The 23685-nt window shown below is 38.4% G+C and overlaps 6 protein-coding genes across 6 annotated transcripts; 5 read left to right on the top strand and 1 right to left on the bottom strand.

Moving 5' to 3' along the window:
- Window positions 1–898: 898 nt before the first annotated feature.
- On the top strand, window positions 899–2407 carry LOC145890615 (putative tubulin polyglutamylase TTLL9). Its single transcript, XM_082981731.1, has one exon. It carries the CDS (start codon window positions 970–972, stop codon window positions 2278–2280), a length of 1311 nt encoding a protein of 436 aa, XP_082837857.1. The 5' UTR covers window positions 899–969; the 3' UTR covers window positions 2281–2407.
- A 495-nt stretch (window positions 2408–2902) lies between these two features.
- LOC145890617 (zinc finger Y-chromosomal protein-like) lies at window positions 2903–5178 on the top strand. The gene is made up of 5 exons (XM_082981732.1): window positions 2903–3747; window positions 3894–4057; window positions 4298–4475; window positions 4665–4748; window positions 4932–5178. Exons 1-5 carry the CDS (start codon window positions 3036–3038, stop codon window positions 4952–4954), a joined length of 1161 nt encoding a protein of 386 aa, XP_082837858.1. The 5' UTR covers window positions 2903–3035; the 3' UTR covers window positions 4955–5178.
- A 30-nt stretch (window positions 5179–5208) lies between these two features.
- Window positions 5209–7051, top strand: LOC145890614 (cytochrome b5 reductase 4-like). Its single transcript, XM_082981730.1, has one exon. It carries the CDS (start codon window positions 5247–5249, stop codon window positions 6909–6911), a length of 1665 nt encoding a protein of 554 aa, XP_082837856.1. The 5' UTR covers window positions 5209–5246; the 3' UTR covers window positions 6912–7051.
- A 1600-nt stretch (window positions 7052–8651) lies between these two features.
- LOC145888704 (ribosomal protein S6 kinase delta-1-like) lies at window positions 8652–16936 on the top strand. Its single transcript, XM_082979524.1, has 15 exons — window positions 8652–8866; window positions 8929–8967; window positions 9104–9221; window positions 9391–9506; window positions 9578–9665; window positions 9759–9839; window positions 10509–11343; window positions 11519–11646; window positions 11718–11839; window positions 12675–12923; window positions 13359–13494; window positions 13658–14570; window positions 14860–14981; window positions 15409–15584; window positions 15990–16936. Exons 1-15 carry the CDS (start codon window positions 8768–8770, stop codon window positions 16209–16211), a joined length of 3444 nt encoding a protein of 1147 aa, XP_082835650.1. The 5' UTR covers window positions 8652–8767; the 3' UTR covers window positions 16212–16936.
- Window positions 16937–17365: 429 nt separating this feature from the next.
- LOC145888432 (malate dehydrogenase, cytoplasmic-like) lies at window positions 17366–20380 on the bottom strand. Its single transcript, XM_082979179.1, has 8 exons — window positions 20244–20380; window positions 20082–20183; window positions 19924–20020; window positions 19537–19712; window positions 19153–19275; window positions 18764–18943; window positions 18275–18478; window positions 17366–18088 (listed from the first exon to the last, which is right to left on the bottom strand). The coding sequence occupies exons 1-8, from the start codon at window positions 20244–20246 to the stop codon at window positions 17957–17959; spliced, it is 1017 nt and encodes a 338-aa protein (XP_082835305.1). The 5' UTR covers window positions 20247–20380; the 3' UTR covers window positions 17366–17956.
- A 1101-nt stretch (window positions 20381–21481) lies between these two features.
- LOC145889096 (N-alpha-acetyltransferase 30-like) lies at window positions 21482–23595 on the top strand. Its single transcript, XM_082979979.1, has 4 exons — window positions 21482–22136; window positions 22238–22361; window positions 22741–22796; window positions 22858–23595. The coding sequence occupies exons 1-4, from the start codon at window positions 21591–21593 to the stop codon at window positions 22993–22995; spliced, it is 864 nt and encodes a 287-aa protein (XP_082836105.1). The 5' UTR covers window positions 21482–21590; the 3' UTR covers window positions 22996–23595.
- Window positions 23596–23685: the final 90 nt, after the last annotated feature.

Raw genomic sequence — 23685 nt, 5'->3', positions numbered from 1 at the left:
TCCTTCGACAGTCTAGGCTAGTCTTGCCTACTCTCTTAGTCGCTCGACCTCTCTCGGCCCTGTTGTTATTCTCGCCATCGCGCTGTAAACGTTCGCACGTTCTTTTAACAGTTAATTCGCTGCAATTCAGTCACGTGTTAAACGCGCTTGAAACAAATTAAACTTAAGCCACCTGGTAATTGCAATCGTGTGTTTCCATTAATAAAGAAGTCTGTTCACGGAGCTTTTAATTCAGTAGTCTTTATCAGCAAGAACACGCAAACAGACTTTAGCTTTAGCAAAGCAGCGACTGGGGAATTATTGGTACGCTGCAAGATTCTATCCACATTCTATTGAAGAGTTGTAATGTGCCGTTTTAATGAAGCCGATGACAGTTTTTGATACAATCGTTATCCAGAGAATGATCCAAGGTCTGATTACTTTGCAAGACGAGGTAGAAGAAATCATCACAATTCAAGAGACTCATGACGCGTTAGCGTCATTGACACACTTGTTAAATATCTCTAGTTTGTAGAGCAGCACAGCCTTACGTTTCTTCGCTGTTGTATAGGTTCAATAACTTATTTTATATTTTTTTTGAAGTAAAATAAACCATGATATTGTGTGGAATTTATTGTGTAATGTACGGAATATTGTCTTTATATTTTTTTGAAACCTGCGGCGCTGCTCCCACATTCCATTTTGCCATACCGACCATTTCAAGGGAGGGGGAATTACCGGATTTTTTTTATTAAATTGCTGAAAGAATTGATTGAACAGAAACAATGTAACGTGTTCGTAGTTTTAATATTGGTACAGTTCTGCTGTCTGCAAATGAGAAGTTTTATTTTAAATCTTATTTGTTTCCTGATGAAACTGCAAATACTTAAAATACGTTTGTTTGTAATTTCAGGTTAAATTTGCCTAAACTATTGTGATGTTCTTGAACAACTATTTGTGTCACCAAAGAAAATAATTTAAAGACAGGTCATGTCCAAAAACGTTAGAATTGGAAGGGGATATCAGAAAAAAGTTGCTGGTGATCATCGTATCATTCGTTATCGATGTGCTTTTAACAATGTAATTGCTGACATGATAAAACAACGTGCAGGATGGGTGGAAGCCAAAGAAGGTGAAGACTGGGATTTTTATTGGTGTGACGTTGGCTGGTTGCGAGAGAACTTCGATCACATCTATATGGAAGAGCATGTCCGAATCTGTCATTTCCGCAACCACTTTGAGCTGACAAGGAAAAATTTGATGGTTAAAAACCTAAAGAGGCTGAAGAAGCAACTGGAGCGAGAGTCCAAGTCAGAGTCTGCCAAGTGTGAGTTCTTTCCAATGACATATGAGCTCCCAAGTGAGTACCACATCTTTGTCGAAGAGTTCAAGAAGAATCCGGGCACTGTTTGGATTATGAAACCAATTGCCAAGTCCCAGGGCAAGGGCATATTCTTGTTCCGAAGGCTGAAGGACATAACAGAATGGAAAAAGGAAGGCTATCGGGTAAATGCAGATGAACGCAAGGAAGAAACGAAAGATGTGGAAACATACATAGTGCAGCGATACTTGGGAAATCCATACCTGATTGGTGGAAAAAAATTTGACTTGAGAATTTATGTCCTAGTAACATCATATATTCCACTGAAAGCCTGGCTGTACAGAGATGGCTTTGCCCGGTTTTCAAATACACGCTTTTCATTGGACAGCATTGATGACAGTTATGTGCATTTAACCAATGTTGCAATTCAAAAAACTGCACCCGACTACGACCCAGAAAAAGGATGTAAGTGGTCTCTACAACAGCTTCGGCACTACTTGACTGCAAAACATGGCTACGAAACAGTGGAAGACATGTTTCAGCAGATGAATGAAATCTTCATTAAAAGTCTGCAAAGTGTACAAAAGACCATCATCAACGACAAACACTGCTTCGAGCTTTATGGGTATGACATTCTCCTCGACTCCAACCTAAAATTGTGGCTGCTAGAGGTGAATGCATCCCCCTCCTTGACTGCTAGCAACCAAGAGGATTATGATCTTAAGTTTGGGTTGCTTGAGGACACCTTCCATATCATAGACATGGAAGGCAGGATGTCTGGAAAGGAAAAAAGAATTGGAAACTTTGATTTAATGTGGAACGATGGTCCTGTTTATGCGGAAGATGCCACACTGGATACACTGGGTGGCCCATCATATGCTACAAATACATTTCTGGGTTGCCACAATGATAGAAAGAGGCAACTCATACAGCTATTTCGCACCATTCAGTCCAAAAAAAGTTCTGGATCACACAATTAAATTTCTGCTGTAAATTTTCAACTTTTACTAGTTGAAAATATATTGTATTTTGTTGTGTTTAGTTGTAGTTTCATATATTTTTCTCTGTGTTTATATATTTTACCCACTGTAGTTTGTGTGTTCACTGTGCTGCATTTTACATGATATAATAAGTTTATCTGGTGCATGATCACTCAAAGTTTATATTTTTTAATGTATGGTATATTTTTTCAGAATGCATCTGGGATAATGAATGCTTGCTTGTTAAGAAGGGCTGTTCCTAAATTGTGGAACCACTACACTATTAAAAATTCTGTCCGATCAACATTGCCATCAGCATCTAAAACTTCAATTTTCCAACAAAACTTTCTTCCTATCAGTGCTTATCAGTCTCTGTTTAGCAGCACTCTATGTAAGTCGGACTATGAAAAAATCAGCAACTTAACTCTTGATGCACTGTCAGAGTTTTTTGAGGACATTGCAGAAACACATAAAGTTCCATCTGAGTTTGATGTTGTTTATGAAAGTGGAGTTCTAACAATTTGTGTATCTAAAACTGTTGGAACATATGTGATTAACAAGCAAGCACCCAACAAACAAATATGGTTGTCATCGCCCATTAGTGGTCCCAAGCGATACGATTTCCTCAACAATTCTTGGCTGTATGCACACGACGGGAAGTACATGCACCAACTGTTAGAGGAAGAATTTTCCGAGACACTCAACACTGAAATAGATTTGTCTGCTTTACCACATTCTGCCTCTTCGAAGTAACCATGGATCAGGACAAGCAATATCTTGACCCAACCAAAATGAGTGACCATGAGTTATTACAAATTTTTCAGTCAGCTAGAGATAAAGGGGCTTACTTTACAATCGATTTTAGTGACACCAGATCTAGAACCGACTTTTCATTAAAGTCATCAAAAGCGAAAGATGCAAATTCATTTGAAACAAAAAATGCTCATTCATCTAAAGAAGAACAACTTCATGTGGTTGATAAGACTGATCCATCAAATGAAAGTTTTAGCGAATGTGATGATGATAATAAGGACACTGATGTTTTATCTCTAAGTATAGTTTCAAGTGGCAAAAAGAAAAGGTCTGAAACCTCAAACCGTCTGATAAACAAAAAAAATTACAAGTGCATAGTATGCGATAAGTGCCTTCCAACCCGAATGTCATATGGTTTGCATCACCATGAAGAACATTCCGGCAATAAGCAAAGCAACAGTGGGAAAAAGTTTAGTTGCTCACAGTGCTCCAAACATTTTGCATCAGCGACAACGTATTTGGATCACGTTCTGTCCCATGGAAGTCCAGCAGATCACCAGTACAGCTGCCCTAACTGTTCTGTTAAAGTTGCCAGTCGCAAAGAGTTGTACAGGCATAAGCTTGTGCACAGAGAGAAGCGCTTTTTGTGTCCATTGTGCGATCAAACATTTGACTATCAAAGTGACAAGAAGCGGCATATGAAATTTCATTCAGGTAATGGCGCAAAGTGTTTTTTTAAGTTGTCTTGTTAACATATCCATATTATATTCTATGAGCCACATATTTTGTTGTTTTTGCCAAACAGAATAGATTTTGCTGTTATTTTTTTTTTTTTTTTAAATCACATATCATTTGTGCAGATACTAAAGCATTTAAGTGTGGAACATGCGGTGTTGCTTTCACTACTAAGTATCAGCTACAAAGACACTCTAAAATCCATGTGCCGAGGTTGATGCAAATGTTCCAGTGTGGTATCTGCAAGTTAAAAGTTACCTCAAAAATTCTTTTGGTCAATCATTACAAGGTGAGTAGAACAAATTTTGCAACCACTGTAGCTGTTTTGGTTGATCAGTCCAGGACTTCTCAAAATATGGGTCGGAACCGCATATGGGGGTCCCTGAATGTAATGTATTAATTCCAAAGTTGTTGTTTACAAGTGGTTGCAGAGAACCGTCTGATTTAAAAGTGGTGTAGCAGAACAAAACATTTGAGAATCTTTTGATTGATCGAAAAATTACTTGACTATAGTCATGCTTGTACACAGACTGAACATGAGGACAGCAAAAAATTCATCTGCGACCACTGTGGAAAAGCGTACATGACCAAACTCAGTCTTCAGCGCCATCTTTCCTCACACGAAGCTAAGCAGTTTGGCTGTATGCACTGCGAGAAAGTCTTCCACAGGAAAGCAGTACTTGAGGTCCACATTCGATCTCATACTGGTATATATCCACAATTTTGTTAGCAGTTTAAATGCTCATAGCAACCAAAAAACATTTAGTTTGACATACTTCCTTTATGATTCATAGCTAAAATTCAAACCATGCCAGTTCACATTTGTAATTTTATCAGTTTATGATAATGTTTTTATTAGGTTCTGTATGTTTTATTATTGAAGAGTTTTCTTTCAGGTGAAAAACCTTTTAAATGCAACACTTGTGGCAAAGACTTTTCTCAAAACAGCTCTTTACGAAGGCACAAATCAAGGCAAAAAGGTCAGTGGTTAAAAGTTTTTTTGTTGGGTGCAAAAAGATTTTCTTTTTAATTCTCCTTTGTCGTGACTTTAAGGAAGCTGTTTGTCTAACCATACTGCAATGTATGTATATACTTAATATATTGTCAGCTGTGTTTGTCACTTCGGAGTTAATCCATATTCCTTATTGTTATTTGTTTTATAGACTGTGGATTTCTCTCTATGTAAAAGACCCAAATGTGTCAAGAAAATGCCTCCAGTGATGACAGGCTATTGCTTTTCCAATTTTATCCTTTTTCTGTGGGCTATTTTAATGTGACACGTCACAACATGTTTTGCATATGCCGCGTGTAGACTTGCGTGTTTTATTTGTGGTTTTGTGTGTATATTGCTTGTGTGTGGTTTGTTCGGGGGCTTGCATACCAAAAACGATCATGTTTTGTGTTTTACAGGTGGTATAACACATTAGTAGGCATAGGATTGTGGGCGAGGCTGTGAACTGAACCCCAAAACTGGGACAATGTCTCTCTTTCCGTCAGTGAGTAGCCCACAGAGGCTTGGTGCCTCTTCAGGATCATCGAAAAGCAATGCCAAGGTCCCATTGCGCGCTGGCTTCTCGCTGATGGACTGGGTGCGGTTAAGCAAGTCGGGGAAAGACCTGCGTGGCATTGGAACTTCCCGAATGTTGAAAGTGACCCCTGAGGAGCTGCAGAAACACAACAAGCGCGATGACGCGTGGATGGCAATCCGCGGCTTCGTGTATAACGTCACAGCTTATATGGATTACCATCCGGGGGGTGAGAAGGAACTTATGCGTGGCGCCGGAAAGGACGCAACGCAATTGTTCGAGGAGGTACACCGTTGGGTGAACTTCGAATCCATGCTTGGCGCTTGCCTCGTCGGTCGGCTTGAACAGGGTCCACAAATTCTTTCCAAGTTCAGCAATCCCTCGCCAAAAACTTCCGCTTTGTTGGCGCCTCAGCCAGGAAATGCCTACAAAGGTCTGGCACTACCCAAAGCTCCAGTTTTTAATGAATCTGCCAATGACGCAAATGGGGTGCCAGGTATTGTCATTTCTGCAGTACAGGATGTTGGCGGGGTCCCTTTTAAAGCTACGCCAACCACTAGTTGGCACCAGAGCGTGGAATGTGTGACCTTGGTATGTTACACCAAGGTTAAAAACCTGGACAACCATACTGGCGTAGTTTGTGACGTAGAGGATGGCGGGCAGAGAATCAGAGCCGAAATCTTGACCAAAGAAACATGCATCTCCGTAGACGTCGCCTTGAGCCGAAAAGTAAAGCAGCGAATATCCGTAGTAATCAGCACGGAAGTCGGTAAAGTTGAGTTTTTAATGCACAAGGCGATACCTGGCGATCAGTGGTCGGACATCGGCAAGTACGGCGAGTCACACTGCAAGAGTGCGCCAAGGAAAAATGCACCACTCCGCTACCGCCCTTGTCGATTAGCTAAGAAAATCACCGTCACTCACGATACATCGATATATCACTTTGACCTTCCTGAAGGTTCATATATGTTTGTGCCTATCGGTTACCACGTGTATTTTGAAGCTGAAATGGAAGGTATATATTTCACAAGACCCTACACTGTTATCTGTGACATATCCGACGAGAAAGCGCCTTTATACGTGCGAAAATTCAGCGTCATGATCAAGACCTATCAAGACGGCGCCATCACTTCATTGATCGACCACCTTGGGGTGGGTCAGGAGATCTCTGTAAGCAACTGCGAAGGTTCGTTTGATCTTAGTGTGTTGGACAGAGCGCAGAGGGTCGTGCTTTTAGCAGCTGGCACCGGCTTCACCCCCATGGTTCGTATTATCCGATATTGTTTGCTTCGGAAAGAACAACCTGCAGTCCATCTGGAATTCTTCAACAAAACGCGCGACGACATCTTGTGGAGAGGAAAACTTGAAGCGTTAGCCGAAAAACACGAAGGTCGATTTACAGTTGAACATGTTTTGTCCCAACCTGACAGTGATTGGTCGGGCAAAACCGGACGGATAAACATGTCGCTTGTAAAGGAATTGGTGGCCTCGTCAACCGACCCCAAAGGCGGTATTTTTGTGTGTGTTTGCGGATCTAAACCTTTTACGCAGTTGACGATGAAATTCTTGCAAGATCTTGGGTTGAATTCGGATCAAACTCACGCCTTTCTTGCGTAAATCCTTTGCTGGTACTATTTAGTGTAATTTGTTTCCTTTTTCATTCCTCTATATATTTCCCGCATGACCTCGATACTTTTATTTTAGTTTCCTGTGGCCAAGTGAATTTGTTTTTATTTGTTTGTAATCCAACTTCGCAACCTCGAAAAATATATCACAGTTGTTATATTTATGCAGTTGTTTGTGGCAAGTTAAAAAATCGCGTAGGTTTTCAACTTGAAAAAAAAACTAATACTGGCTTGTATGGGTGGGCATTGAGCAAAACCAGGAGAGGATCCAGCAATTTTCTCTAGGGTGGCGGTTACTATCCAAATCCAGTGAGTTTGAGTGGTTCGTTTGTGCATGTGGAAACTAACTGAACAAATGTTTTGTGTGTTACAGGTGGTAACAAATAGTGATTTTGGAGCAGCTGCAAACTGTACTAAAAATGAGACTATTGTGATGCATTTATAGCGATTTGCAAGGAAATAGGGGCGCTAGCAAGGAGGTAGCCAAGCGTCCCTTAGACAAAAACTCGGAGCGTGTTTTGAGTGAGAAAAGGTTGCACCGTATTTTTAGTGCTTGTGACTTGACACAATGGCATCAGACACTGGAAGAAAACAGCAAATAGCCGGTGTGCTCTAGCGACGTGGGACGTTGAACACATTTAGCATTATATAGCATCAGTGCCGTGGACAAACCGAAAATGGTTGATGATTACTCTAGTAGTCGCACAGAAATTTCTCTTAAATTGGGGACATAGAAAATTCAAAATAACAAAGCACTTGACGAATTGTTGCGTCAAGTAGCACAACATGATAGGTATATTTATACAAAGGCGTAGATTTAATTGCTAAACTTTTGAACAGCCTGCAATTATTATTGAGGCCTTTGTGGTTTGATCACACACAATGTGTAGATTGATGGAAGTATGTGGTACCTACTTTGTCGTGCTTGTCATGACAATTCTTCGGGTGTGGTTATAAGTAAAACACCATGAACTATGCAGGTGTGTACGTTCGTGGTGATAAACTGGCGGTAAAACATAAATCGACTTATCATGTTCTGACGAAAGTATAGACTGGTGCTTCAGTAACAAAAAAATGCGATAAAATGCAAGAAAATGCGAATTAACCGGATCTTCGCCAGTATGGAAATTGTGTTATATTTCGGCGAATCGATTGGGGTTCGCCTTAATTATCAATACGATGTAAACACACATTTTCGTAATCCAGGCCATATAAGGTTCAAAGTATATAGTATTTTTCGACCCCTCTCTCTCCCGGTGAATTTCTGTGGATACCCTTCAAAAATCGCGAATGTTTCCAGGTACAAAAAAAAAACAATTTTTTATGCGTGTTTTGGTGGAAATCGGACGCAACCAGGGTCGGGTCGTGCAATTTTCCTTAGGTCAGACTAAAGCATGCTGCAGTGTGATTAGGGCCAAACTTTTTCTGCCACCGCGCCTTTTGTCCAGTGCTTTGATATGTTATAGGGATCGAGTGGCTGGGAAAACGTTTGACATAGATAGGATTTTGTTGGTTAATTGTGCACATGTTGAACGCAAGTCTCTGTAGTGTTCACAAATCAAAATTAGCATAAAGATACCAACGCACAAGATAAATCCTAGAAATTTATGCAAGGAAATAATTCTTAACCAAAGCAGAACATGCGTAGTAGGGCAAGATACCACCGCACGATGGCGACAAAGTGTTGTTCCTTTTCGTTTTTGGCGTCGTTTTGTTTGTTTACAATATTTTGCCGTGTAAAATAGGAAACATCGAATCTTTCAGCGGTGAAAAATCTTGACAGGTTGATACATTGATACGACACTCATCTAGCCTAGGACACCCAGAATCAATATAAATGGGCAAGCAATGTACTCGTCCACAGCTCCCAAATGCAACAAAAAGTATGAAATCGCGGAGACTAAACAACACACGAATGGATATACCTTATACAAGGTGTTAATAAAGGTAAAATTGATATTAGTTTGTTGGCGTTGTATCAAAGATCGATAGATTACATGTATTTATAGGAGTTTGTGACTACTGGGCCCTTGGAGTACATAAGAGAGGTACGATCTTTTAAACTAAAATGTCTATGTATGAGGCAATACATGGTAAACATGGTAGTGGATTTTTAATTTGTATAACTGTTTTTGTTTAACCACCTATAATATAGTTTCATGTAGCCGCCTAATATTTTTTCAGAGCATAATTTGGAAGAGATACAATGACTTCAAAACTTTGCATCAACACCTGTTTAGGATACACAGAGAAATATATCTTCCTGGAAGATTTCCACCTTTTGTGAAGCCCAAAATATTTGGTAAAAAGCTTTGTGTTAATGTTATGCGCTAAGAAGCATATATAAATTATTCTTGTCAGGGTTTATTTTATTATCGGATTTGCTTCAAGGTAAAGAATATTTTTAATGAATAACTTATTGATAACCAAGGTATAACTGGTGTGTGTTAAAATAGTTGTTTTATTTGTAGGTCGGTTTGACAATGTTGTGATTCAAGAAAGAGTTAAGTGCAGTCAAGATCTTTTGGATTTTGCAACGCAGCATGTGGCTCTGTATTCCAACAGGTGGTTTGAGGAGTTTTTCAAGGTAAGTCTATGATTTTACCTGCATTCTCAAATTTATTTTTTTATATGTCTGCCTCTTTTTGCAAAATGCAGAACAGCAAAACTCTGGAGAAAGGTAGTGAACTGGGACATTTGAAGGAAGCACCATTGGCACCACAACATAGCAATTCAAAGCCAGTTGGTATGTCAAGTTGTTGTTTGGGGTGTATTTTTTGCATGAGATGATATTGTTGACTATTTATTAGTGTTTCTCACTTTTTACACCACCTTTCAGAGACTTTGAAGGAGTCAAGACTGTCAAGTTTGACTGATGCTGATTTGCATTTGTTTGATCCGTGTTTGAATAGTGCCACAGGTATTTATATTCTGTGTTGAACTAGTTATTTAATTGCATAATTTATATACATTCTGCTGCAAAATGGTATAGGCAGACTTATTCTGGCAACTAAGGAAAATGCTGTGCTGTAATACCTTATATTATGTTAATTACCATATGTAAAATTAATCCTGTCATCTCTGTTATAAGTAATTCATATCCAGTGTGTCTAGACAGCTGAATTTTGAACAGTTTTACTGCTTCACTCAAGCAATAAATCATACTGTAGAATGCCTGCATTGATAATACTTTTTAGCCAGAATTCAAAGTATAAGCTTCATTGTATCACTTACCACTTACTTTGTCCTTCTCCCCTGGAGAGGTAATTGTCTTTAGTAAGTGACCCACAATGTATTGATTTCTTTACATGATGCTCAGCTGGTGCAAAGCACCCTTTGGCACAGGTCTGTTAAGTGGTGTTCAGTTGGAAAAAAGGAGGGAAAAAGGAAGCTTACCATTTGTTTAGTCATTGTGTTCTTCATTGTTTATATCATTTACTGAAGAACATATGCAGCATTTAGTATCAAACAGCAAAGTTTTGGATATGTTTTTATCACTTACACTATTGGGTATAAAAAAGTGTTGTGAGTGATCCAACATTGTTTAATGTACCAATATTTTTATCGTATATTTTGTCTATTTTTTCAGATACATCTGATGAAGCTGCAAGAAATGATTGGCTAGCGATAGTACAAGGTGTTTCAAAGCCAGAAAAATCTACAAAACAAGAGTCTGATGCCAAGTCTTGCCCAGGATCAGAAAACAGAACTTTAGGAAATACAGCAGCTTCAGGCTCCAGTTCACCTTCTGAAGTTCCTAAACTTGATTTAGACAGTGACGAGTTGGATGAACTTGAAGACCTTCGAATAAATGTGACCGATGAAGAACTAGCTGCTTACCATTCTTCGAACCAACCTAACTCATCAATTGATAACAGTGTGTCATGTGATGGTTCACTTCCTTTGTCCAGTGTGCCAAACTCAGTGGTCAATATAGACAGTTCTGACAGTCATTTTAAACCTAACTATGATGCTTTCAAGGAGTTTGTTGATTCTGATTTAAACCCCAGTGCCGAAGGAGGTATTGACTGGACAAGTGGACCTGTTGCTGCTGTGGATTGTAAGGAACAATCTGACATGTATTGTGGCAATGGAACTGGTTTGGTGAAGGAAGAACACTGGAAGTCTTCCAAAGCCAGAGCATATCTGAAACAGATTAAAGACCACAAAAACTCAGAGGAAGACTTGAACATTACACGCCAGACACAAGATGATGGACTTGTAAATGGAAAAAACTCTTTGAAAAATTTAAAAGGTAGCAAGTCTTCCAAAGACCTGAGAGATTTAAAATCCAGTACAGGCAATGTAAACTTTAACAACGCTAATGACTCTTTAAGAAGAGCAAGCGAGCCGAATAGTGAAATCAAAGGAAGTTTGCTTGATCTAAAGAGGTTTTTCTTGGAGGACAATGGTGATGAGTTAAGGTGAGCTAATAAATACATTTACCTGAGATTGTTTCCACAAATAGCCTGTTATGTACCTTCATACAAAATTAAACATTAGACTCCTTTTCAATTTATGTATGTAATCATTCATTGCTTGCCATATTATCTTGCATTTTGCATAAATAAACATGTAGCACCTGTCACTTTTATTCAGGGGTTTGTATCTGGTTGAAGCCGCCAAGTATATATCCAAAGCACAAAACGCCGAAAGTGGAGAAATGTATCAGGAAGCCGTGAACAATTTTAAATCTGCCATCAGCATTTTGTTGCAGGGTGTCCAAGGTATATTTCTTTTCATATTTAAAAAATACCAATGAACTTTGTGTGATAGTTCTCACTTTTCCTTTCTTTAGATGACACGAATGAGATCCGGATCCAGGCAGTCAGAAGAAAAACCTCGAAGTATCTGAAAAAAGTGGAAGAAATCCACGAAAAGTTTCTAAAGAACATGGTGAACAACACCTCCCTGTGGTCGGTAAGCGGGATTGCTGAAAATGTTTGAATTGATAGATTTGATGACTCCTACATGTTTACAATATATTTATTTTATGCTTTATCATAGATGTATTTTAAAGAGATGAGCATTTGAGGTCAACATAAATTACACCAATTAGAAAATCAGTCAATTAACATGTGTACACATATACTTTTTATAGACCTGCTCTTTTCTTAGGTGCACATGCATTTTAAGCATTTGTTGACTTCTTGTAGCACAATTAAACGTAGGTCTTCTAAATACAAAACTAACATGAACTTTAATTGCCTTGCTGTTCACCGTCATGTTTTGCCACCAAATAAATGTTAACAGCAAGTTTCAGGATCATGTGTTTTACTGATACTAAATATACATTGTTTCAAGTAGACAGTAAACTTTATTATCCTTGCAACAAAACAACAGGGTGCATGCCAACGCTTGATAGTTTTGCATTCAAGCTGTTAAAAAGTTTAAAGATTAACTCTTTTTGGACAAATGGGTTGTAGCTAACCCGTTGAAGAAAGAATCAAATAAAATCATTTTTGTTTTGTACGCAAAGTTACTATCCACATGAACAATAAACATAAAACATAAAATATCATAGTTACTGAATAAACCATTAGAGTTAACTAGTTAGGCACCCATATGTAGGTGACTTCAGCATGTAGCATCATGATCTGCAGTAGGATTGCAGCCAATCACACAGGAAAGTGGTGGTAAGCCACATACGATGTTAGGTGGTCACCTAGGCATTCTAGACAAAGCATAACCATCATAGAAAAAGCAGTGATAAATTACAAATCTAATTTCTCAACATACATTTGTCATCTAACAGACCGACCAAAATCTGCCTCAAAATCAGTTTGATGACAATGAGGAAGGGAGGGAAAGAAGTTCCTCGAATGATCCTCAAGATGCTTCTTCCCTCGAATACAACTGGATAAGCCGACTAAAAGACGGTAAAACGAGAGTCTCTAGCCCTCGGCATTCATCCAAAGATCTGGTTGGGTACAAAGTGCTTGGAGTTGTGGGAAAGGTTTTGCTGGTGCTGGATACATTATCCAACAATACCTATGTGATAAAGGTATACATTCCTTGTGTGTGGTGTATGAGATGGGCGCCTCGAAAATACTGTTGTGAGAATTGTGGGCACAAGCATAATTGTCATTGTGACTGTGAGTGTAGGTTTAAGTGGGCATTTTTCCATGACCAGTTTTCTGTTATGTTATGAACCATTTTTAGAATGCCTACATTCCTATTTAGAGGAACAGTTTAAAATTGCTTTGTTTGAGATGAAATGTTTTATAATTCATACTTACATCCTAAAAGAAAGCAATATATGTTATAACTATATGTCACACTGTAACTGTATAAGTCCTAGTCCTAATCATTTCTGTTTATTAGAGTTTATGCTTAGTGTAATTCTGTATATATGTATGTTAAAATCTCCATATTAAGAGTGGTATGTAGATGAAGTATTGTGATTATAGCAGCCTGCTTATAAATAGACTTTTTTCAGATTTTGCAGAAGTCCACTATGAAGCGACGTAGGTTGCGCAAGGCTGTCATTCCAACCAATGTACCCTACATGGTTCAACTTCATCGCTTTTACAGCACAGAGAACTTCATTTATCTCATCCTGGAATATGCTTCTGGTATGTAAGACATGTACAACACATGGGCATTGTTGACTGAAAATATCTGGTACTTGCATTGTTTAGTGTATTGTCCTTAGTAATTTGCAAATCAGCTTATATTAACGGTTTCTCCCTAATGTTGTTATTGTCAATTTAAAGTAGATGCTATTTTTTGTCACAGGAGGAAAGCTTTGGGAACAGCTATCAGTATTTGCGACACCAGTGAGAAATGCTGGAGAGAAGTTACCAAAAGTTCGCAAAGGTGAAGATTGCATTCAACCCCTGAACATACCATGCCCAAATGGCAACAAAACTCAAACTGAAATCAAGGAAATTGTTGACATGACTACAGAAGAGCAAATTTTAGAGCCGCAGACGCCAAAACTAAAAAACAGTTGGCCGTTTCTGGATATTGAAGATGACAATAAAACTTCAGAAGATGTCACAACAAACTCTGAAACTCAGACATCTGTAAATATTCCAACAATTTCCACAGAAGACCAAGCCAACATTTTCACCATTGATAGTGTCAGTACATTAAGTGATGAAGAAATTGACAAACAAGCTGTCATTGGTGAGTGTCCGCCTTCTCCAAATGCAGACAATATTGAAGACGAATGTTTCAATCCAGAATTACTGAGCGAACAAGATTTATCGACATTGGTCTTGAGTCACCCTGATACACCAAATCGTGTAACCACACCACTTGGTGCTCCTTTGAGTGTGTCTCCAATTCCAGACACTCATCTTACATTAAGAGAACCGTCTCCAGCCGTATCACTTCATAGCAGCACAGACTTGGACGAACTGGTTACTGAAGATGCCGATCCTGAGCAGAACCCAATAGTTGTGAATAGAATAGTGAATGAGCATGGAATTTCCACAGCAAGTCCTACGTTGCACTATAGATCCAGGACCAAATCAACCGTATCAACTTTGTCATTGCAAGACAGCCTCACAGATAAAGGTGTTGAAAAGGGCGTTAGTGCACTTTCTGATGTGAACGGTGTGGGTGTGATAGATAAAGGTGCTGAACAGAACAATACCTTTGCCCTATTCAAAAGAATGAACACTACTGCCATGAAGAGTTACAGGTAATGACCGAAATTGACTTTCTAAAAAGATAGGTCAGTTTGTAAATTTTTCTTCACCTATTCATATCCATAAGAGTAAAAAAACAGGCAGATGAATTTTTTGAAAGTGCAAATATTGAATTTGCCCAAGCCGGATTGTCTTTCACATTTCTTAGCTTGTGGCTGTAGATATGTGCAATAAAATTCAATATAAAATACAATACATGTGTATCGTTTCACCATGTGTAAATCCCAAATATGCAGTCAAAATGTAGATTAAGTGACTCATATTTTGAAACATTGTTCACAGGATACCTGAAAAGGGCATTCAACAATGGGGTGCAGAGTTGATCATCGCCATCGGCACTCTTCATTCTGTGGGGATTTTATGCAGGGACCTTAACCCTGATAATATTCTTTTAACAGCAGATGGTGAGTGGTTATTTATTTATAGAATCTTGTTTTGTTGCTTGTAAATAGTGTAGGTGAATGGATAGGCATTGTGGCTTATAAATAAATTATCATAGATAAATAAGTTTTAATTGATTTTGTAGGAACTGCTAGGAATGGCACAAAATTTAGCAGTATGTTGATGCACACTTATTATTTTTACAAATATGCCATGTTGCATGCTTTGTTTTTGAACATGTATCAGAATAGCGAGCGCTTATTGTGATTATTCATGCAAGAAAAAATACAGTTAGGTGATGCTATAGTGAAGAACACTATTCTTTACACTGTTTATCTGCATTCAAATGTGTATGCACATGTGCTTTACTTTGGCATTGATCAGGAGATCTTTTGATACAATAATCAATACATGGATAAATTCTGTATAATTATCATACATTTTATCCAGGTCACATTCGCTTGACGTACTTCAGCAAATGGAAGCAGGTGGAGGCAAGATCGGCCAGTGATGAATTGCCGCGCAACTACAGTGCCCCTGAAATGTTCAATGTTGCCACCAAGAAAACAGAGGCGTGTGACTGGTGGTGTTTGGGTTGCCTGCTTTATGAACTGCTGATAGGAAAGGTCAGACACTATGTATATTCATGTGCTGATTAATTATTTACCATGATCTTTATGCTCTATGGTTGTGGTAGTCTTGTCTAATCTAGGCTTCTTGTGCACCCATAAAATAAATGTGATGCCGAATATTATTTATAAAGCACAGCAGTTTTATTTCATGGACCCCAAAAACAATACGTTGTGTTGGCATTAGCTCAAAATATGTTACACTAAAAGATTTTGCCACAATATAATTATAAAGGTTGTACATCACTGCTTTTACCGAGAATGAATTTCAAACAATTTCAGGTTACTTCAACATTTATACATCCCTACCAGCTATCCCCATTTAACCATCTAGCATAGTTGTAGTGTACGGTATCATTATATTTGGTTCAGTCTATGTACACATGTATTTTTTCCGTTTAGCCATTACACGAAGCATATCCCAGCGGAATATCGAGTCACACCGTACTAAAGTACCCCGACTTCCTGAGCGAGGAAGCAAAATCCTTGCTTGACGGTCTTCTGACATACCACCCTACGCAGCGCCTCGGTTACGGTATGAAAGGCCTCGACGACCTGATGTCTCATCCGTTTTTCAAGGACACCGATTGGGACAAACTCCTTGAAAATTTTGGCGGCAGGTAGTGGTCGCTTAATGAATGGCGGTGACCGGAGTGTTTTCTTGTGTAGTTTGGTGTAATTTATTGACATTTTCGGCCGGACCTGTGACTTTTTTTTGATGGATTTTTCGGACAACTAACAAGTGCTGTTCTTCCTTCTCCGAAATCATCCTCTTTACAAAACACCATGTTTAGAATGCGCAACAAGTGCCAGATGTCTTTGTCAGTCTTCTCAACAAACAACAAACATTTATTTGCATTTTCTGTTGTTGCTGAGCTATACTTTCTTTCATTTACCTTTTGCTTCGACAAAGTTCGGCCTTTTTAGCCTGTTATTCCCGTATACTATACAACGTCATACAGTGTTTTGAACCAACTCTGTGCCGATAACATATAGTAAGCGCATTAGGTATGTTTTTTGACGTTCTGCTTAGTTCTAGAACCCCGACCATGCTTTATTGAACTTAAACCTCACCAGCGGTTTTTCTGCGGCGAAGCGACTGCTTTTAGTCTGCACTTCAGTATGTGCGTTATTCCGATTTCGTTGTAGTATTGCGAACGCGCTTTTATCGCTTTGGAACGTGTTCATTTTTCGGCCATAAGCATTTTAACCAGAGCGATTATTTCGTCATTCCCGGTTGAACTGCCTGTCTTTGCTGAGGCGCCTTCCAAACGTGCATGCTGTGCAATAAAACTTCATTTTGGAAGAATTTGTAGCTCAAAATCCAGGCCCTCGCGTGTAGTATCTGGTTGCCTCTGTCAGGTTGTTCATTGCCATTAAATTATCTTTTAGAACATGTTCTGAAACATTGTCACTATTGTTGTCAGTTAATTCAGTAGTTTGTCGATTAGGCATAAAATGATAGAAGCAGTGTTTCTCAACTTGGTTGGGTCCTTGAGACTTCTGTCCAATTATGTAAACTCTATGGACCCTCAATCACTGATAGTAAGACCTTTTAATGTAGTGATGTCCTTCGAAACCCTAACTCAAAGATATTATTGTTTGACAAATTCTCACTCAGCTGTGAACCCATCGATAAGCCACTGTGGACCTTCATGGACAACACATACAATTGAGAATTTTTGCCATAGAGTTTTTAGAAACCCAAGTCAAGGAAGGATTGGTCAGAAGAGTTACGAGGACTTTAGTCTCCTTAAAAGCAAAAACACGAAGCAGGTCCGAATCTTTATTTCAACGTTTCCAAGCACGATTTTAAACTTAAACCTTTGCTAATGACGTCACGCACATTTCATTCCACACAAAAGAGCATTAGGCTCGGCTACTAAGGGACACACAGCCTCAACTGGTTTGTTATTGGCATTTCATTTGAACTATTGGCTACTACAACGGGTTAACACTCATCAACAAACAAAGGGTAGATATATATTTTGGAACTTTTTGCTACTTAACATTGACTACTGTTTTTTCAAGAGATTAAAGAAGTTTTCGATTATAGAATTACAATCACCATGAAAACGGTTTAGCAACGACTGCAGCAATTTCTAGTCCACAAAAAAGTAATTTTTCAAAAGTCTTTGTCGCAGACGATTCTTCGAAAGATAGTACAAAAAAACATGGCATATTTTCTACATTTTTAGGGGCTATCGAAATATACAACTTTAATGACCATTTCTAAGATTATACATTGTTTAACCCCGGACAACAATGTGCATTATTCATATCAGGGATATTTTTTACAAGTTCGTAAATAACTGCAAGTCGTTGTTAATCCGTTTCAAGGGCGATTACAGTTGAGACTGTCTAGCCAGTCAACTGCTCTTCTCCAAGAACTCAAACGCGTCGTTGCGTTCGGCCACCAGTTCGTTTGCGGTCGCGTCCATGCGATGACGGGAGCTATCACTTATTGGAAGACCTTCCACTACTTTGTAACACCCTTGAGCCTGAAAGACAATAAAGGTGGTGAAAGCGCGGCGATGGAATATTACTTAATACTGGGTTACGGAATGTCTGTAGATTCCTGTTGCAGAGGTCAGATCGGTGCGTTACACTCACTACAAAGCCTTGTTGTAACATAATGAGGGAATAGTAAATAACATTTTTTTCAGTGAAAATTTGTGTAAACTTACATCAATCAACACTGGCATGCTGTAGATGACGTTTTCAGGTATTCCATACAAACTTCCATCAGAATATATTCCCATCGACACCCAGTGCCCGTCTGTTGTACCATAATGCCAGTTGCGAAGATGGTCGCAAATTGCTTTTGCCGCCGACATGGCGCTTGACAATTTGCGAGCCTCAAGAATCGCTGCACCACGCTTTTGAACGGTCTGCAATTTAAGCAATTTGTTACGATCACACAGGGAAATTTGCTCCACATTTTGTCTTTATTGTTAGTATTTACACAAAAGTATATTAACATAAAGTATTATGAAAACAAATATGTTTTGAAACAACGCATTTCCCAATTGCATTCAGTTAGCACCATACACTTAACAGAGTAGCTCTTATGAATACAACATTATACTTTTACCTACATGATAAATAAGCAAAAGATTTACCCAGTACTAACCTAAAATTTCAATAAATGGGCGCTATTATATTAAAGTACTTACTGTAATGAAGTCACCATTAAGCCAGGCATCATCCTTCACTGCCTCAACCACAGATTGTTTGGGCTTATCACCAATTATTACACTGGCATGTGAAACATCTGGGTACTGGGTGGATGAGTGGTTTCCCCAAATGATGGTGTTTACAACACATTCAGCCGTTACACTAAGCCTTGCTGCGATCTACACGAAAGGCTAGTTTAAGTTGTTAGAAGTAATGTTAAACATTCTATGTACTAAAAGCAACTCCTTGGTAAAGATGTAATTCATGCAACTGGTTCAATGCTTGTGCAACCTATACAGTATTGTGTATGGCTGCGATATATGCAAAAACCACTGTGACTTATTACATGTACATGTTTCTTTTAATAATAAAAAGGAGTAATGCTCACCTGTGCTTTGGCACGATTATGGTCCAACCTGGTCAAGCATGTAAAGTTCTTTTTGGGAATACTTGAAGCGCAAGTTGCGGCAATCAAGCAGTTGGTGTTTGCCGGATTTCCGACCACAAGGACCTTTAAAGCAATTAAAAGTTATAAATTGTAATGTGGCTTGGAATTTAAAAAACAAAATGTTTTTCTTTGTGGTTTCAGTGGCAGGAACCAGGAGGCTTTTGTTAGTATCTTAGTTCGCAAAACCATCTAGTTTGGCTTTTTTAAAACAAGCAACTAGTTTTTACGACTATTTACTTTCTTGTTTTTTCAATTGCAAAAGCTGATCATCCCAATTTCGTCCAAATAACAGGAAATGTAGAAATATGCTGAAAGTTATCAAACCTTGACCGACTTTTTGGCATATGAATCCAATGCCTTTCCTTGTTGCTGGAAGATCTTGGCATTTGCTTTGAGAAGGTCTTTTCTCTCCATTCCTGGTCTCCTAGGCATAGATCCAACCAAAACAGCATAGTCAATCCCATCAAAAGCTACTTCTAGCTTGTCGGTTGCAGTGATATCTGAAGGCAAACAGCATATGTTTTATTTGCTACATTGTAGTTATAATATCACTTTAAATATTTATTAATGTACATAGATTTCCCACTAAGTCTTGGGATCGCTGCAATTGCTGCAAAAAGCCCTAGCATCACTTTATATGATACTTTGAAATAACCTACAGCAACTATGTTGATTTGGTAAATCCATGTAAAAAGACTGGCATACACTTACTTTTTAGACTCGGAAGAGCACAATCTTGTAGTTCGTAAACAACACCATTTAGTGCATTGATCATTTGTGGAATATCAAGGAGCACCATGTGCACAGGCTAAAAGCAATTGAATATCATTAATAAATCTTTCTAGTTACAGGTAGTGTTTCCACTATACCTGGTCTTTTCCAAAAACATCTCCATTAGCAATAGGATACACCAGAGAATAGCCTATTTGCCCAGCTGCACCTGTCACCAAAACTTTGATTTCTTCTTTGACCTAAAAAATCACAAAATAGTAGTGTGCCATAATCTAACAACATACTGACCAACCACTTACCATGTTGATTTAGGTAGTTCTGTTGGTATCTATGAACAAAAATTACCAATTCCTATGCCTGAAATGTTTTCAAAATCGATCATAGGCCTTCGGCGATGCAAAACCAGAGCAAGTTTACACGTTTCAAAAATGGGGCGTATTCGTCACACGCCCACTATTGCTACGTTTTCGACGAATCAAAATCGTACAAAGTTGGCAAATATTCTTCTTCATATTTTTTTGCACGATACCAGGCAGTTGCACGCAACACAAACCCACAGGCTATAACAAAGCGAACTGCGCGCAGTGACTAGAAACTTTTCCACGATTCCTAGGAAATGACTTTTCATTTACGAAAACTGCAAACTCCCTTGCAAATATGTTGCAACTAATAAAATTAGACTACGGAATAAGCATCGCAAAAACAACATGCATGTTATGTTTCGTAAAACTCAGCGGTACTACACAGGTTGCCCTCGTGCGTTCCTGCTGCAAGGTTGCTGACTTCGTCCTTCGTTGAGTTCGCCTTCGCCGGCAAGTCATTACGTGAGGACTTTACTTGATCACGCGCCCGGCGCGTGCTGTCGCTACCTTATTTACTATTCCCGTGTTCATATTGCCAAAGCAAGGATTTCAACAACGTGGATAATCGTTTAGATTGCGTAATGTCATGCTTTCGTTTTTTGTATATAAGGCCCAAAATCTCACTTTCTTGGTTCATACGGCCCCTCTGATACAACAAAAACTGTGCAGAGGGTAAATATATTTCAAACATAATCTTTTCACATAACATCAATCAATGCTCGGCAGAAATATTTTTTTTCAGTTTTTCTTGCAAATGCTTATCGTTAAAATGCAGGAAAAATTTAACTTTTGTCTCTCGGAGGATACCCAAATAGAAATCAACATATAATATGATTTTTGTGTCATTCAGGTAGTGAACCTACATAAATATCGTTTTTAACCTTTTGGTGGTAAGTTTGTGTTGTTGTGTGTGTTTATATTTGCATTCAGAAGCCGTTAAATGCACAAATATGCGCTTATAGTTCAATAAAATTTGAAAAACAATTGATCAAAAGCTTAAGGTTTTTCTTATGGTTTATCTAATGGTTAGGTTTGTTTGTCTATCTTTAACTAAACCGTAATCGCGTAATGTCGGAAATGGTACAACCATGAACCATAATGGGTTTGTCGTCGTGGTAAACTTTTATTCCTTATCTTTTACATGTGTATAAATCAGTTATTTAATCTACAGAATACAATAGATGCAAATATTTAAAAACTGGCGTTCATCTGGTAGTTCTGTGTACACTGGAGCATGTGAACCTTGACTTGTGCCAAGAGGGTTAATTTTAAATACGAAAAACAATGGAATGTGTCGAAGAACAACCACCAAGTACAATAGATAATATGAACCACAAGACACACATCAATGGGATTCACAGGGAATATGCTAGTGAAATCTCAAAGGGTATCATCAAGGACTGTAATGTTGCTTCCACTGTGCTGAAAGTAAATCCTACTTATAACAATGAAAAGAAGGATTACAAGTGTTTAAAAACCCTCAGTACTGAAAACGTCAATTCTCAATCAGAAAGCACTCCCTCCATGAATGGTGAAGCAACCAAAGAGAGTCACTGTGACCCTGATGAAAGCAAACTTTGTATTTCTAATAGTTTGAAAACACTTAACCTTTCTGACAGCAAACTGGCAAAAGACCCTTGTATGTCCGTACATGAAGACAATATTGCTGAGCATGTGGTATCTGCAAGCCATGGAATATGTTATGTCCGCTACAAAAACGAGTTGCAGATGCCGGCAATAATGCACCTTATCACCAAAGACTTGTCAGAACCTTATTCTATTTATACGTATAGGTATTTTATCCATAACTGGCCTCACCTATGCTTTTTGGTGAGTATGAATAAAGTGAATCTTATAAATTCTTGTTGAATTGTTTTAAGAAGAATGACCAGGCACTGTTGTTGTCAATAACTTAATATCTATGTTTTCAGGCCATTTATGAGTCCAAGTATGTTGGCGCTATTGTATGCAAGTTGGATTTGCACAAAAAAGTATCTAGGAGAGGTTATATTGCTATGCTGGCTGTTGATGAGACAGTCCGTCGAAGAAAAATCGGTATTAAGCATGTAAATTGTTGCTATGAAATAGCTGCATGTTAATAGTAATAAAGCAGTTGTGCTCGTCTCTGTTTGACCTAAATAACTTGATGCAGAAATTGTGCTGACAATACAAACTGTTTTGATGTCCCTTATTGCTTCATGGAGGTGTAAAGAATGTTAAATTTTGGCAAATTGTTGTGTTTTCTCAAACAAGATAATGTGTTTTCTGTGAGAAAAATCAATATCAGATGCCGTGCACAAAGATTTACCAATTTAGTAGTCATATTTTTGTTGCATATTTTGTATAGTTGCAAAACAATGTAAGATTATATGCGCTGAGAGCCATAATGGTCATGCTGCAGTGTGAGATTACATTATACTTTTTTGAAATTTAGGTTCGAACCTTGTAAAAATGGCAATAGAAGCTATGACGGAAGGTGGCTGCGATGAGGTAAGTAAAAACTTTAAAAAATATGGTTAACAACAACCATAAATATATGTCAATTTTTAAGGTTGTCTTGGAAACAGAGGTTACGAACCACTCTGCATTGAAGCTCTATGAAAATTTGGGGTTTGTTCGAGATAAAAGACTCTTTCGCTATTATCTTAATGGAGTTGATGCTTTGCGGCTAAAACTCTGGCTTTGTTGAAACCGAAAATGTGTCATGACTCTGGTTATAAATGTATATGCAATTGACGCAGGTTTAATAATAGCCAGCCTAGGGTCCAATCTTTGTGGGCCGATGCTGCTGCGGTCTTCAAATTGACCCTATATAATTTTTTAATTGTTTTAGGGTTTTAAGCAGGGTTCCCAACTTATACGTTTGCTTCATGGGAAATATATTACCAAGACTGTACCAAGCAAAAGGTTGTTTTCCAATGAAACATGTGAAACAGACAGTAACATGCTCTGCATTACTGTCATATTTCTATTAAATTCCATCACCATAGTTAGACCCATTTCTTTCTGGCACCACCTATCTTAAAAAAACAGTTTACAATTAAAAGTGTGGAACTTTTTTCATGAATGCACAGTTTCTCTGATTGTCAACTTTTTTATTTGATTTGTTGTGGTTGTGCGAGCTGCTTCTCGCTCTGCCATGGTGCATGTTCTTTCGACCCACATAAATGCTATTTTCAAAGCCCTTTTCTGGTAGTCTAAAAGCCACAACACCAAATGTTGTGACCATGTATTTTGTCAATTTGCTGTGTTTTAAAGTGTGTGAACAAGTAAAATGGCACAAGCAGAACTGTTTGTTGGCCAGTGATTTTGTGTTTTTCCTGGTCAAAGAAGATATCAGTTTACAGCAGAAATTTTGAGTTTCTCCTTCGTAAACCTG

Source organism: Ascidia mentula, chromosome 2, assembly GCF_947561715.1.
Source record: "Ascidia mentula chromosome 2, kaAscMent1.1, whole genome shotgun sequence".
NCBI classification, from domain to species: Eukaryota; Metazoa; Chordata; class Ascidiacea; order Phlebobranchia; family Ascidiidae; genus Ascidia; species Ascidia mentula.
The sequence above is the reverse complement of the archived record's forward strand: the minus strand, read 5'-3'. Positions and strand labels throughout refer to the sequence as shown.

What these genes read in the sequence shown, in the direction of transcription:
- LOC145890615 (XM_082981731.1), top strand. Translation starts at nt 970, where the DNA reads ATGTCCAAAAACGTTAGAATTGGAAGGGGATATCAGAAAAAAGTTGCT.
- LOC145890617 (XM_082981732.1), top strand. Translation starts at nt 3,036, where the DNA reads ATGGATCAGGACAAGCAATATCTTGACCCAACCAAAATGAGTGACCAT. An exon ending in CCACATTCGATCTCATACTG is followed by an intron (nt 4,476 to 4,664) that starts GTATATATCCAC and finishes GTTTTCTTTCAG; the next exon opens with GTGAAAAACCTTTTAAATGC. An exon ending in GCACAAATCAAGGCAAAAAG is followed by an intron (nt 4,749 to 4,931) that starts GTCAGTGGTTAA and finishes TTTGTTTTATAG; the next exon opens with ACTGTGGATTTCTCTCTATG.
- LOC145890614 (XM_082981730.1), top strand. Translation starts at nt 5,247, where the DNA reads ATGTCTCTCTTTCCGTCAGTGAGTAGCCCACAGAGGCTTGGTGCCTCT.
- LOC145888704 (XM_082979524.1), top strand. Translation starts at nt 8,768, where the DNA reads ATGTACTCGTCCACAGCTCCCAAATGCAACAAAAAGTATGAAATCGCG. An exon ending in TGTGAAGCCCAAAATATTTG is followed by an intron (nt 9,222 to 9,390) that starts GTAAAAAGCTTT and finishes TTTTATTTGTAG; the next exon opens with GTCGGTTTGACAATGTTGTG. An exon ending in ACAATACCTATGTGATAAAG is followed by an intron (nt 12,924 to 13,358) that starts GTATACATTCCT and finishes GACTTTTTTCAG; the next exon opens with ATTTTGCAGAAGTCCACTAT.
- LOC145888432 (XM_082979179.1), bottom strand. An exon ending in ATGTTTTTGGAAAAGACCAG is followed by an intron (nt 20,021 to 20,081) that starts GTATAGTGGAAA and finishes AATTGCTTTTAG; the next exon opens with CCTGTGCACATGGTGCTCCT. An exon ending in TGCTCTTCCGAGTCTAAAAA is followed by an intron (nt 19,713 to 19,923) that starts GTAAGTGTATGC and finishes GTTTGCCTTCAG; the next exon opens with ATATCACTGCAACCGACAAG.
- LOC145889096 (XM_082979979.1), top strand. Translation starts at nt 21,591, where the DNA reads ATGGAATGTGTCGAAGAACAACCACCAAGTACAATAGATAATATGAAC. An exon ending in AGTCCGTCGAAGAAAAATCG is followed by an intron (nt 22,362 to 22,740) that starts GTATTAAGCATG and finishes TTTGAAATTTAG; the next exon opens with GTTCGAACCTTGTAAAAATG. An exon ending in CGGAAGGTGGCTGCGATGAG is followed by an intron (nt 22,797 to 22,857) that starts GTAAGTAAAAAC and finishes TCAATTTTTAAG; the next exon opens with GTTGTCTTGGAAACAGAGGT.